The sequence below is a fragment of the Uranotaenia lowii genome, chromosome 3 (genome assembly GCF_029784155.1).
Source record: "Uranotaenia lowii strain MFRU-FL chromosome 3, ASM2978415v1, whole genome shotgun sequence".
NCBI lineage: Eukaryota > Metazoa > Arthropoda > Insecta > Diptera > Culicidae > Uranotaenia > Uranotaenia lowii.
The window spans coordinates 301741359-301756191 of record NC_073693.1 but is presented as its reverse complement, the minus strand read 5'-3'; the positions used below and the strand labels follow the sequence as shown (position 1 = coordinate 301756191).

General features: G+C 39.2%; 2 protein-coding genes across 4 annotated transcripts in view; one reads left to right on the top strand and one right to left on the bottom strand.

Moving 5' to 3' along the window:
* The window catches only part of LOC129755856 (titin-like), a 502203-nt gene that overhangs the window by 68058 nt on the left and 419312 nt on the right, over positions 1-14833 (top strand). The window lies entirely within an intron of this gene.
* LOC129755857 (uncharacterized) lies at positions 8181-13688 on the bottom strand. 3 transcript variants are annotated; one of them, XR_008739339.1, is made up of 3 exons: positions 13499-13688; positions 12662-13276; positions 8181-8740 (listed from the first exon to the last, which is right to left on the bottom strand). XR_008739339.1 is itself a non-coding variant. In XM_055752547.1 (2 exons), the coding sequence occupies exons 1-2, from the start codon at positions 12587-12589 to the stop codon at positions 8465-8467; spliced, it is 1878 nt and encodes a 625-aa protein (XP_055608522.1). In that variant the 5' UTR covers positions 12590-12618; the 3' UTR covers positions 8181-8464. The 3 variants fall into 3 exon arrangements, 1 of the variants encoding a protein (XP_055608522.1); XR_008739340.1 differs by having other exon boundaries at positions 12685-13276; XM_055752547.1 differs by lacking the exons at positions 12662-13276; positions 13499-13688 and adding an exon at positions 10988-12618.

Here is a 14833-nt window from a genome sequence, read left to right as displayed (position 1 = left end):
ATTTTTGACATTTTTGACATTTTTGACATTTTTGACATTTTTGACATTTTTGACATTTTTGACATATTTGACATTTTAGACAATTTTGACATTTTGACATTTATGACATTTTTGACAATTTTGACATTTTTGACATTTTTAAAATTTTAAACACATTTTTAACACATTTTTGACATTTTTGACATTTTTGACATTTTTGACATTTTTGACATTTTTGACATTTTTGACATTTTTGACATTTTTGACATTTTTGACATTTTTGACATTTTTGACATTTTTGACATTTTTGACATTTTTGACATTTTTGACATTTTTTTACATTTTTGATATTTTTGACATTTTCGACATTTCTGACATTTTTGACATTTTTGACAGTTTTGACTTTTTTGACATTTTTGACATTTTTGACATTTTTGACATTTTTGACATTTTTGACATTTTTGACATTTTTGACATTTTTGACATTTTTGACATTTTTGACATTTTTGACATTTTTGACATTTTTGACATTTTTGACATTTTTGACATTTTTGACATTTTTGACATTTTTGACATTTTTTACATTTTTGACATTTTCAACATTTCTGACATTTTTGACACTTTGGACATTTTTGGTATTTTTGACATTTTTGACATTTTTGACATTTTTGACATTTTTGACATTTTTGACATTTTTGACATTTTTGACATTTTTGACATTTTTGACATTTTTGACATTTTTGACATTTTCGACATTTTTGACATTTTTGACATTTTTGACATTTTTGACATTTTTGACATTTTTGACATTTTTGACATTTTTGACATTTTTGACATTTTTGATATTTTTGACATTTTTGACATTTTTGACATTTTTGACATTTTTGACATTTTTGACATTTTTGTCATTTTTGTCATTTTTGTCATTTTTGTCATTTTTGTCATTTTTGTCATTTTTGTCATTTTTGTCATTTTTGTCATTTTTGTCATTTTTGTCATTTTTGTCATTTTTGTCATTTTTGTCATTTTTGTCATTTTTGTCATTTTTGTCATTTTTGTCATTTTTGTCATTTTTGTCATTTTTGTCATTTTTGTCATTTTTGTCATTTTTGTCATTTTTGTCATTTTTGTCATTTTTGTCATTTTTGTCATTTTTGTCATTTTTGTCATTTTTGTCATTTTTGTCATTTTTGTCATTTTTGTCATTTTTGTCATTTTTGTCATTTTTGTCATTTTTGTCATTTTTGTCATTTTTGTCATTTTTGTCATTTTTGTCATTTTTGTCATTTTTGTCATTTTTGTCATTTTTGTCATTGTACGGACGCAGGATTCCGTTCTTAGTGTCCCACGAATTGGGTCCCAAACGGCTGACGAAAACGGGTGAGCAGGAAGCAACAATGGGTCATCAACTTGACCAGCGATGGCGGAGCGAAACAAGACCAAGAACGAACGAACTTTCGGGTGGTAAAACACGTCCGTTGCGCGCGAGTAGGTTTGAAAAGTGATTTTATTGTTGCAAATAAATATTTGACATGTCACTTAAATTATAGCGTTTCACTTCACGTATCACTTTTTCGTCAAGGTATTCTCACTACTTATTCTATATTGTGAGTGTGCAGTGTTGGTAATTCATTTTCGTTTTATAATGTGTGTTGTGTGAAGTAGTGTAATGTGGAATTTATGTTTGTGTATGATAATTACATCGTATTTCTTCTCTTACAGACTATTTCACTTAACATTCGTAATTAGTAAATTTCATTTCTTCGTCAAATTTTATGTATTTCATTTTGTGTCGATGCCGAATCGCTGCAATGTGACTGCGTCGGAACATGCCGCCCCCCTTGAAATGTCCATTTCAACATGACCTCGAACGGATGGAACGGTTGTTACACGATGGCTGCGATGAATGACCGATGGTAATCTGGTTCGCCACCGATTTGTAGCCGTCGCCGTCGGAACCAATCGTGTTGTCGGAAGAAGCACGCATTGAGCTGCAGCCGGAAGTGTAGATGATGCCTGAAGATCAATTGTGGGAGATGGTTGGGGAGTGCAACTCGGAGCGGAAGGCTGACGCTCGGATTCCGTGACTGTGGAGGATTCGGAGGCTTCGCAATGTGGGAGCGGGCACATTTTGCGGATTGAGCAACGGCGGATTTGATTTCCATCACACAGCACGTCTGCAACTCTGCCACACGCATCGTCGCCAACAATCGTCTTCAGGACTCGAGCGATGGACCATTTTATTGGAGGCAAGGTGTCGTCTTCTACCAGAACCATGTCACCGACGGATGGATTCGGATATTGAGCGGGCCATTTTTGAGAACGCTGTAGAATGGGCAGGTAATCGTACCAGCGATCCCAAAGCGTTTGGAGAACACGCTGTTGGTCTTGCCAGTGGAAAGGGTGATTGGATGGTAACAAGGTAAGGTTTGGATCGGAAAGAGCTTGGATTGGACCAGCGATGCGGAAATGGCCTGGAGGTAGGGCCTCGAGGTCCGTAGGATTATTGGAGCGGGAAGTAAGCGGCCGGGGTTTGAGGCACGCTTCGATTCGTGTGACCTTAGTGGCCATTTCATCTAGCGTCTGAAGGACAACAAGATTCGGATGCGGGTGATGTTCGACGATGTATTTGTGGACTGTATTTCGGGGTCTGTACGGACCATCTATCGACCAATCAAAACGACGAACTACAGTCAATAGATGCGGAGGTCCAGCGTTAGGCATTTCTTCGTGAGCTGTGCAGGAGAGATTTTGAAGGCAACTGGAGAAACTACCGAGGTAGCCAAACGTTTCTAGGATCCAATACTGGTGGGTGCAGAATGCAACGATGTATTCTGGAGACAGACTACGCGAAACTTGTGTAGCCAGATTATGTTCCGTACGCAAATCCAGCCACGCAGCGTTTTCAGTAAAGAGGCTAATAGTTATCCGGGGATAAGTTATCCTGCAAGTGTACTAAAAATATTTAGTACAACTGGTGCCATCCTGCGCATTTAGTACAAGGCCATGTCCCGGCACATTTAGTGCACTTCACTCGAATGTTTTGGTTTTTAATTGCTTTGTTGTCGTTTTCACAACATTTCGATTTGGGAGATCCATAGAACCCGTCAAATCTGAGCACAACGTACGTTCAGTTCGAAAATATAAGCTGTCGTTCCCAAAAATTCTTTTCAGTCAAACGTTATCAGCGAAGAAAATCAACAGGAAATTATTGGGTCAATCGGCAGGAGAGAACCCCGTTAGGGAGCACTAGCAGAAAAAAATACGTTCGAAGTCCTAAATTTATTTTTTGTGCCATTGCAAAACCCTTCTATCTATTAACTTGCATCCCCTGAAAACAAAATATTATCGTTAATGTTCACCTTTTTTTTTTAATTCGGATGTCGGTTCATTTTGAAAATTTTTTGAAGCTTCAACCGACTTCCATCAAGTCGTCTTTCACTACCTAGACACCATTTACCACCCAAAAAACTTGAATATTGATTTTGAAAACATGAGATTCAAATACCTCTTTTGAATTAAATGAAAAAAAAAAAGATTTTTAAATGAGCAATTGTTTTTTTAATGTTTCAACAATTTTCCCAAACAAAACAGATTCTAGGTTTCTTCTTATTTTTTGAACATTCAAATGTTGGCCTTATAATAGAGTTGAATAAGTGATATCTGAAATTGCACAACTACCTGGTAATGTTGTCTAGTTTCAGTACGCTAGTTTAAAATAAAACAATAACTTCTCTTCATTACATGCGAAATATGATTTTGATTTGAATCAGGGTTATCGATTTTGGCTTCTTGCCACATACGAGTGTCGATTTCTTTGGTTGGAATGTAGAGGTATTCTTTCAACTAGTTCTCCTCTGGTAAGACGAGAGCGACAGCGACAACTGATTCAACACCAATCGTGAAGAGTTGTGGTCGATTGATTAATACAGTCCGATATCTCCGCGACACGTTTTATATCGTTGGTAGTGATAGATTTTTTCTCAACATACATAATGCTCTGACCCTGACCCTTGTTTTATTCCAAAGATTGAGTTTATTGCCGAAAATTTGACCCAAACTGGTGACAAAATGCAGCTGCCGATCCTTTATTTATCCTGCGGATAAACTCGTGGTGAGTCCAATTCCAGGCTAGTTTTGTTTTCCTCACCGGGTAGCATTGGTTTAGAAACAACAAAAGTTGTAACTAGGTGTGATGTCCTCCGGTGAATTGGTGGGCGATTAAAACTTTCTCGGTGCCCAGCATGGCGTGCAAATAATTCCAGTTAACGAAGAGCGAAGATCGAAACATTGAAAATCGGTTGGACCAAAGCTTCTTTTTTCAGATTTAGAGAGTGCTGACACTAAAACGTTAGCACGATATCTATCCATTTTCTGCCGGTTGTTACGCGAAAGTTCCCGCTCCGAAGGAGCTACTAAATTCTTCAAAACCGGTGTTGGTAAAAGTATTAATATGCTCGAACGGGAACGGCAGCCAACTGCTTCTGATTGTTCTTTCCGGATCCTCCGATTGCATCAAAAGAAGGAGCTACAAACAAAAGGCGTCGTTAGCAATATAAGGAAAAAATTAATATTTTTATTGCATTACCCAAGTGGCGGGCGTTGTCCCGAAACCTCCGAAACCCGCTGCAGCCAAAGTGGCAGCTATAGCACCAAATCCTCCGAATCCAGCCGTGTCCGCCTTTGAGGTTGCAGCCGTTCCGAATCCCTCGAAAACCAGATCTGCAGCTGCTACTTGTGCTGTGTTGGTTCTGCTCCCTCCAAACCATCGAAAATCGTGTTGGTTGTGGTGTTGGCAGCATATCCATGGCTCGTCACCGTCTGGGTTGTACTGAAAGCCGGAGTCGACGTGGGCGAGTAAAGTCTTTCTCGGTGCCCAGCATGGCGTGCAAATAATTCCAATTAGCGATGAGCAAAGATCGCAACATGAAGATCGGTTAGGCGAAAGCTTCTTATGCCAGAATTAGAATCGGTTGTTGCTACGCGAAAGATCCCGCTCCGAAGGAGCTACTAAATTCTTCAAAATCCGTGTTGGTAAAAGTATTAGTATGCTCGAACGGGAACGGAAGCGAACTGCTTCCGATTGTCCTTTCCGAATCCTCCGATTCCTTCAAAAGTGGGAGATACAAACAAAGGGCGTCGTTAGCAATATGAGGAAAAAATTATTTTTTTTATTGCATTACCCAAGCGGTGGGCACTGTCCCGAAACCTCCGAATACCGCTGCAACAATCGCACCAAATCCTCCGAAACCAGCCGTGCCCGCCTTTGAGGTTGCAGCCGTTCCGAATCCCTCGAGAACCAGTGCAGCTGCTACTTGTGCTGTGTTGGTTCCGCCTGATTGTCCTTTCCGAATCCTCCGATTCCATCAAAAGCGGGAGCTACAAACAACGGGCGTCGTTAGCAATATGAGGAAAAACATATTTTTTTATTGCATTACCCAAGTGGCGGGCGTTGTCTCGAAACCTCCGAAACCCGCTGCAGCCAAAGTGGTAGCTATCGCACCAAATCCTCTGAAGCCAGCCGTGTCCGCCTTTGAGGTTGCAGCCGTTCCGAATCCCTCGAAAACCAGATCTGCAGCTGCTACTTGTGCTGTGTTGGTTCTGCTCCCTCCTAACCATCTCGGGAGTTAAAATTTCCGAAACCAGCTGCGAATCTGACAGGCGATGCAGGATGACACCGATCCGTACTAAATAAACAAATTCTCGCTCACACGCTTACACTGGACTAGGCTAAAATGACGCATGGTAGAGTCTTTTTTTACATAATTTTCACCGCATTTCGTGGTACCCGTTAGGCGTTTTAGAACATTTGCAGGATGGCATGGATTTATAAATCCATGCCATCCTGCAAATGTTCTAAAATCAGTTAGTACAGATATGCCATCCTGCAACTGTACTAAATATTTTCCATACGTTTGTTTTGATTTTGAAATTCGTATTGCTTTCGGTTATACGACATGTGCGGCCAATTTGAACTCCGTCGGAAGCCGTTAAGTTAATTTTATTGGTTTCTTCGGGACTTGGTGCGGTATTTCGGTCAAACCCCGGGTGTTTGCGCGACCATCGTTACCGGTTTGTTGGGCCGCCTCGGTCGCTGTAGTGGATTGGATCACGCGAGGTTGATCATGGTTATGCCTTTTCGGAGGATCGGGAAGGCTCACAAGGGGCACAAAAAGTGAACCCAAAAAGAAAATGAAAATAGTTGTTGGCCATTAAGCGGTGTAAAATGCCTTAAAGTTCCGGGAGTTAATTTCCCGCACCGGTGCGATGAAAATCTTCGTTGTACAGGAAGAAAAAGAGGAAACCATCAGCAACACCAGCATAGCAAGCTTTTCTAGTTTTAAGTTTGGCCGAATAGGCAAAGTGTAGGGGTTTCTCCACAAAATATATCGGGGTGCTCTCGCAACTATCGTTGCTGGTTCGTTTGGTTGCCTCGTTCCTGAGTATGGTGCGGTTGATCGGGGGAAAAGGGTGAGGGTAGGATTTGATAACTGGTCGGGTGTGAGTGATTCTGCCGCTCGTAAAGAACCGGAATGGCACTGAATGAAGCAGCTTCCGGAAGGAAAAGTAAAAAAACCGAAATAAAAAAGTGAAAGAAGACAAGTGTTTCTGGTGTTTTGGCAAAAGTTTCCAGGTGGCATACGAATCGCTGACTGTCCAGACCGAATTGGAATCACGGCAAGTATTTGTAATTTATTAACTTTAACGTCTGAAGTTACAATCACCTATTAGTTCAGGTTATGGAAAAAACTTATGTTAAAAAACGTAAGAGTATTAATAAATATTTTGTTTGTCTTGTCGCTTCCAACAGGAGGCGCCATACAGGATGCTCTTCCTTGAGGTTGTGGTATGGTTGATGGAGATGATGAAGCGTTTCGCTCGATCGTTCCTTATTTTGAAGCAATGTTCAAGCCGTAGCTCAAAACTAAAAGGATATTTATTCATGAGTTTTAAGAAAGAGATTGTAGAGGTAATTTGTTCGGCTTTTAATGGTTTTTTTTCAATCCGAACACGCTGCAAAGAGTGCCTTCGGCTAGGCTGGCCTGAGTAACAGTATAGTTTTTATTATTATTATTATTATTATTTTTTTTGAGAAAGTTAGATATTCGCACTTGTTACTCCTACTACTACTGTTTGTATTTTCTTGCATCAGGAACGGCCGCCAAGAGCACTAGTCGAAAAATCGATAAATGCTGCAGTCTGGCCACCTTCGCCTTTGCAGCAACAATAGCACAATGTTCTTGACCGTTGATTTTGATCCGAAATCATGTTGCGCTTCCATATGCGTTTTCACTAGCAACTGAGAAGATGTGTAATTAAATTGGTTTCCAATCTTGGGCAGCCGCTGAGAAGAAGTAGCACTATTGAATCTTGAGCGCCTCAACTTCTGGCAGTCCTTTGTTATACCCTTTTGGCTGGAATTCGATCGCTAATAACATCGTCCCAACCACAGTTTTCATGTCACCACAAGACTGGCGTCCATGAACGGCTCCAGATCATTGTAGAGTTTGTCAAAAACATCCTAGCCTGGAATTCGCTTAATGGAGATTTTCATCTAGGAAAAGTACCCTGATTTATTTATTTATTTATTTTATTTATTTATTTATTTATTTGTTGTTTTTATCATCTGACATTAATGTCTCCATGACAGCAATTGAAAATAATTTAAACAATTAAAATCAGACTATTCATCAAAGAGATAAGTTCTCGTAATCTTACAGATTTTCTAATTTTTGATTTGTATGCAGCAGTGGACGTGTCAAAAATCATAATCTTCATAAAAGCAATTAAAGATTCTGCACATCATTCGAAGCAGTTCGCCTTGACCATAATTCGTTCGTTGGAAATCAATACGGATGAACTCTCGGCCTCTTAATATCCGTGGACTGACGTTGATATTTATTCGTCGAAGCAAGGCGGGGTAATCGGCTTCGCAATCCAGAATTTTCTTCACAAATACGGCTCGTGCTATTATACGGCGTTCCTGAAGGGTTTCCATGCCAAGCAGTTGGCATCTCTAGTGATACTCGAGGAGATCGTATGGACGGCTTCGATTCGATTAGACCAAAACTTGGAATTTGGACTCCAAACTATTGTGTATTCACTTTAATTACTTTTAGGAAAATTATTAATATGAAACGATAAAAATACTTTTGAACTATTAGGGGTTTCCGACACTTGCTAGGAATAAAACTCTTAAGTTTGTTCGCCTCCACCTTGACTGATGGCTAGACTTAGACTGATCTTCAATGATCGTTTATTCTTTTCGTTCTCGTTCGAGTTCTCTCTCGAGATGATTCACGCTTATTATTATTTATGTACAATTGGGTAAGTATAGGGATACTAAAGTTCTCCCTTTTTTTAGAAAATTCTTACAGGAATTGTAATCATGATAATATTAAACTTGAAAGCATAACATGCTGAATATTTGAATATAGTTTCGAACACTCGAAATACTTTCGAGTACAACTTTTCGATTGCAGGTTTAATCAATGAGTCTTGTTTTCCTGGACCTCGTCACGATCGGACTCCTTTCGTGAACAAACCGTCGATCTGTGGTCGGGGCCCCCGCGTCATGCACAAATCGTCCATCCGGAAAGCCTCGGAATGCTGGTTCCTCGTCGCAAGAATCTCGCCTTCGCTTTTTGTTGTCATTCTGATTGTCAGAACTTGGTAGAAACAGCCGACTCATTCTCCTCGGTTTGTAGGCCATTTTCAGCTGATGCCTATGTGCTGTAGTTACGTGCCTCCCCAACGCAATCTGGAAAATATTCCTTGTTAGTTTCTTGATGAAAATTGCGTCCAACCATCTAGGCACATCATGTAGATGATTGTTCTTGTAATACAGCTTATCCCCTTGCCTCAAGTTGTCAAATTGATCTGGAGGGATGACTTTTTCATTATTTAAAACCTTTTGTTCAACAAAGGATTTTTCTAAATGTTGCTTATATGTTTTTGTTGGATTAATTAAATCCATCAGCATTTTAGGTCTATACGAAAATACTCGCTCAGATGGAAAATTTGCTTCTGTTCCGTTGCAAGTATTCCTATAGTTAATTAGGAACAAACTCAATCTATCGTCAATGTCCAAAGATTTTGTTTCATCATCAAGCAGAAATTTCTTTAAAACATCCTTCACTACTCTGACTAGACGTTCAGCTTGACCATTGCTACTAGGATGATATGGTGGGCTTTTTAATACAAGAATTCCTTGCCTTTTAAGAAAATCCGTAAAATCATAGGAATTGAAAGGAGGACCACCATCAGTAACCACCACATCCGGAAGTCCAAAACGAGCAAACATGGTTATAAATTTTTTTATGACAGTTTTGGCAGTAGTCCCATAACGCATATGCTCTACCTCAAGCCATTTCGTATGACTGTCTATTATCAGTAAGAATACATTTCCATTATAATGGAAAAAATCCGCATGTATCCTACTGAAAGGACGTACAGTAGGAATCCATGATGATTTTTCTTCTGGGTTTTTAACATTTTCCATCCTAGTGCAAATATTACAACTTTTAACGAAATCCTCAATATCTGGATTTATCCCTGGCCAATAAACTGTCCGCCTGGCCAGTTGTTTCATTTTTATCATACCTCCGTGGTTCCTGTGCAGCATATGCAGAACTTTTGGCCTCAACAGTGAGGGAATTACTACTCTCTCATCCAACAGTAACACTTCGTCAACTATTTGTAATTTCTCCTTTTGAGAATAATAATCTTTAAATTTGTTGTTCACATTTCTTGGCCAACCTTCAACAATATATTTAAAAATTTCCAACATAAACTTATCATTTTTTGTTTCTTTTGAAACCAAAGCGAAATCTAAAGGAAATTCTGTCGAAAAATTTATGCTATTGACATTTTCTCCGTCAAGGCTCCTGGGGACCGATTGTTGCAATGGAAATCGGCTACAAAAATCCGCGTTTGCCAATTTCGATGCAGGTCGATATTCAATCTCAAAATTATAAATTGAGAGCTCCATGATATATCTTTGGAGTCTTGTAACATATATTGCATTTCTACCCTCTTTTCCAAATATTCCCAAAAGAGGCTTATGGTCAGTGAATACCTTAAAAGGTTGTCCAAAAAGAAATTTGTGAAATTTTTTAATAGTGCACACCAGAGCCAAAGCTTCTAGGTGCAGTATTGGATACCTCTTTTGTGCAGAGTTGAGAGAGAATGACGTGAAACATATTGGCTTTTCCAGACCATCTTCTATCTGTGCCAAAACTCCCCCCAAGCCGTAGCACGAAGCATCAGTTACCACGACAAGTGGTTTACTAGGATCGTAGAAAGTCAACAACTTAGCATTTAATAAACTTTTCTTGCTATCTTGAAAAGCATTTTCACATTGTTGAGTCCATTTGAAACTTACATCTTTCCTAAGCAGCTCGTACAAATATTTTAAATTAGCAGACATGTGAGGTATGAATTTATTGTAGTAATTTATGAGTCCAAGGTATGCTTTTAACTCCGTAGTGTTTTCTGGAACTTTAGCTTCGGATATTGTCGATAGTTTTTCAGGAGAAGGTAATAAACCTTTATCGGTAACTAAATGTCCAAGGTATTGTAAAGATTTAACGAAAAATTTACATTTTTTAAAATTAACACGAATATTAGCCTTGTCAAGTCGTCCAAGGACTTGAACCAATTTGTCTTTACAATCTTGAAAGTTTTTTCCTGCTATCAGCAAGTCGTCCAAATAACAACAAACATTATTTAATCCCTTAAGAATTTGGTCCATACAACATTGGAATAAGGAGGCAGAAGAAGAAGCTCCCTGTGGAAGTCGATTGTAAGTATATAAACCTTTCAGTGTGTTTATGACTACATATTTCCTTGAACGTTTTGATAATTGCAGCTGAGTGTAAGCACCAGCTAAGTCCAAACAGCAAAAAACTTGACAACCGGCCAAAGACGCAAAGATATCCTGCGCCAATGGAAGAGGATAAGTGTTTGGAATTAAAATTTTATTCAAAGAAACTTTGCAGTCAATTACCATTCTTATGTTACCATCTTTTTTAATAACCGCAATCACTGGTGACGCCCACTCGCTGGCGCCTACGGGAGTAATCACCCCCAGTTCTTCCAACATATCCAAATGTGAATTAAATTTATCTCTAATCTTGTAAGGAACTTCGTATGCACGACGAAATATTGGTTGATATGATTTGAATGTTAAATCTGCTTCGTACCCTACAATCGGTGTAGAAAAATCTTCTGTGAATACTTTTAAAAATTGTTGTTTTAACATACATACTGTAGAATTGTGTTGATCTTCAGAGTTTAAGTTATTGATGCATGCTGATCCTACAAAACTGGATTTCCAATTTGGAAAAAAGAAATCAATCCAGTCTCTGCCGAACAACGGTGTGAAATCAACATCACTTTGCAAAATAATCAAATTAAGATTTGCATTGATGTTGTTAATTTGAACTTCCACCCAAATCTGTCCGAAAATAGTCAACTTTGCCCCATTTACGACAACCAGTTTCTTTGAGCAATGATTAATTGTGGAAGTATTAAAAAACCTTTTATACAAAGGAACGCTTATGACTGACGCTGCCGATCCTGTGTCAACTTCCATTGATAGATTTTTGCCCTCAATTGAAACTTGAATCATGCATGGTTCATTAAAATTGCTTTCAATTTTCATACAATTTATGTCTGAATCGTCACTTGAAGCATGCAAATTCAGTCGATTGAATTTGTCAAATGGAACAACAGATTGTTGCTGAACCTCTTGTTCCACAAATTTAACTGCTTTTGTGTTGTATCTAGTTCCGTTAATAAGTAAAGGACAGTTCTTTCGTATATGTCCCCTTTCTCTGCAATTGTTACAAATCGCGTTGTTGTGCCCGTTCCATTCCCTCTTATCACGTCTCGAATTGTAACCATGTCTATCCTTACTATCTTCTCGAGGTCGACTACCCGGAACAAAGCGGTAATTATCTCCCCGATCCCGACTTCTGCTTCTAGAATCTGACCGATATCTACCCGCAACATCTCTCCGGTATGGATAACGCTCATCCTTTCTTCCCAAACGATGCTTTATCGAAAATACATTGCCTCCTGAACTTTCCCCAATCACCTTGGCCCTTTCTACGGCTAACTCGTTGCTGACTACCATCTTTTCCGCAGCCTCTAAGGTCACATCATCTTCCATTAACAACTTATGCTGAAGCTCTTTATCCCGCAAACCAAAAATTAACCGATCGCGAATAGCCTCATCCTTGAATTCGCGAAAGTTACAATTTTCAGCAAGCATTTTAATCGCTAAAATAAAGTTCTCGGCAGATTCCGTGTGACCTTGGTCCCGTTTACTGAATCTGTAACGATTCATTAACGCCGGCTCAGATTTGTCAAAACGCGATTTCAGTTTTTTAATTATTTCTTCATACGTCAAATCATTCACGTCTTTTTTAGGGAAAAGTAGCTTTATCTCGTCGAACACATCGTCCCCGCTCAACGAGATAAACCACGACTTTTTAACTTCTGGCTTAACAACATTCAATTGGCAAAGTATTTCGAATCGTTCTACATAATTGGCAAACGGTCTGCCAACCCTGTAGTGGTCTATAGAACCGATGATTCCAGCCATTATCAAGTATCGCGTAAAGTTTACTAAAATTGTCAATGCACAATGCAATCAATTCAGGTTAAGTATACTCACGGTTTTTCTTTTTCAGCACAAACCTTTCTCCTTAGCAGCCTATACCAGACCACAACAACAGCAACGTTAATCGATTGGAGCAGCAGCAGCAAAAAACAACAGCAAACAGCAGCAACAGTCTGTCCCAGACCTTTCCAGCAACAATAAAATTTACACCAGCGAGGCAGCAATCCCGGCGGTAATTTAACAGCAGTCTGTACCAGACAACTTCAGCAACAACTTAATCCGCAACAGCAGCAAAAAAAAATCAACAGCAGCAATCCTCTGATGCAAAATAGATATGCAGTATCACACCGGTACTCGTCATCAATAAAACCAAATATCGTCTGAACCTCGATCCGCGTCTCACAACAGCCAACAAGAAATGATTTTTTTGCTCACTCCTCACCAACTCCGGCTGTCAGTTGTCGTGCTCTCTCACCGGTTATTTTCTCGGAGCTTTTTATTGTTCGGTGATGAGGATCCAGCGCTAGATCAGGATGACACTCACTCACTTCTCTCCCGCAGGTGACTCCCACTTTCAAACGTTAGCGTTTGATGAGATGGAGATTAAACCGATTCGGCTCCAGTGATGCCGAGAAAGCGGAAGCTCGAAGCAAGGAAGAAAATAAAGAACTGTGGAAGAAAAAAACAAAAGGAATTAGAACAAAGCAACCATGCGGTGAAATTTAAGCCGCTTCAATTGATTTTAAACATCAATTTCAACACAAAATTGGCTGTATTTTATGTCTCCTTCCAAGAAACCAATATTCGTTATGCGCAGTTTTACGCTTCAACAGCAACTCTAACCTTTATAACTTTTTCTTTTCAGGTTTTCAAGTACGCCGTCTTACTTACACTTGCTCACTCTTAAAATCCGACGGATTTTGTTTGAGCTCCCGTTTTCCTCGTCACCACTATTGTGTATTCACTTTAATTACTTTTAGGAAAATTATTAATATGAAACGATAAAAATACTTTTGAACTATTAGGGGTTTCCGACACTTGCTAGGAATAAAACTCTTAAGTTTGTTCGCCTCCACCTTGACTGATGGCTAGACTTAGACTGATCTTCAATGATCGTTTATTCTTTTCGTTCTCGTTCGAGTTCTCTCTCGAGATGATTCACGCTTATTATTATTTATGTACAATTGGGTAAGTATAGGGATACTAAACAAACGACAGAGGCCGTTTCCAGAATAGAACGGACTAACGAACAGTAGAGGGATCGCAAACAATAGGGGTCACGAAATTGCTTAGAAATTCTTGTGATGAAGCCGAGGTTTCTATTGGCTTTCGCAATGATGGTCGAATAATGTTCAAGAAATGTTAGTTTTTCATCTAGAACCTAAATCGTTGAAAGACGTGCAGCGTTCAATAGGTGACCCAGATATGTTGTAGGGCCAGCTGATGGTTTTAATCTTGCGGCTGAAGGAAATGATAGCACATTTTGGAATACTGATAGCTAGGCAGTTCATGTAACACCAATCGCTGAATTTGTTAATATAACGTTGTAAGTCCTGACAGTCGGTGCTCGTTTTTATCTTGCTATAGATTTTAGGGTCATCCGAATATGCCAGCCGACACCCTTCGGGGAGTGCTAACAGGATATCGTTGAAGAAAATAGAGAAAAGAAGCGGACCAAGGTTGCTCCCCTGTGGGACGCCTGAGTTGTTCTGGAATTCCTTAGATTCATGAGACCCAATTTTCACTGATACTCTTCTGCCGGTTAGGTATGATTCCATCCACTTTACCATAACGTCTGCTACACCTAATTTGTCTAGCTTAGCTAGCAAAATTTTGTAGTTGACGCGGTCGAAAGCTGCTTTCAAATCGGTGTAAATGGTATCGATTTGATAACCTTTTTCGATGCATTTTAGAGAAAAAGATATAAAGTGCGTCAGATTCGTGCTAATAGATCTTCCGGGGAAAACCCCATGCTGGTCAACTGATATGTGAGTCTTTGCTTTGTACATTAAGTCCTTCGATACAAGAATTTCAAGGAGTTTTGATCCTGCACATAACGAAGTTACCCCCCTGTAGTTCGTTATATCCTGCTTGTTTCCTTTTTTGAATGCGGGAAACATGACTGATTTTTTCCAAAGGGTCGGGCAGCAGGCAGTCGACAGAGATAGATTGATTAAGTAAGTCAGTGTTCTACATAAACTTTTTGCACATCTTTTAAGCACCAGT

What these genes read in the sequence shown, in the direction of transcription:
- LOC129755857 (XM_055752547.1), bottom strand. Translation starts at nt 12,589, where the DNA reads ATGGCTGGAATCATCGGTTCTATAGACCACTACAGGGTTGGCAGACCG. An exon ending in AAGATGGTAACATAAGAATG is followed by an intron (nt 8,741 to 10,987) that starts GTAATTGACTGC and finishes AATATTTTCCAG; the next exon opens with ATTGCGTTGGGGAGGCACGT.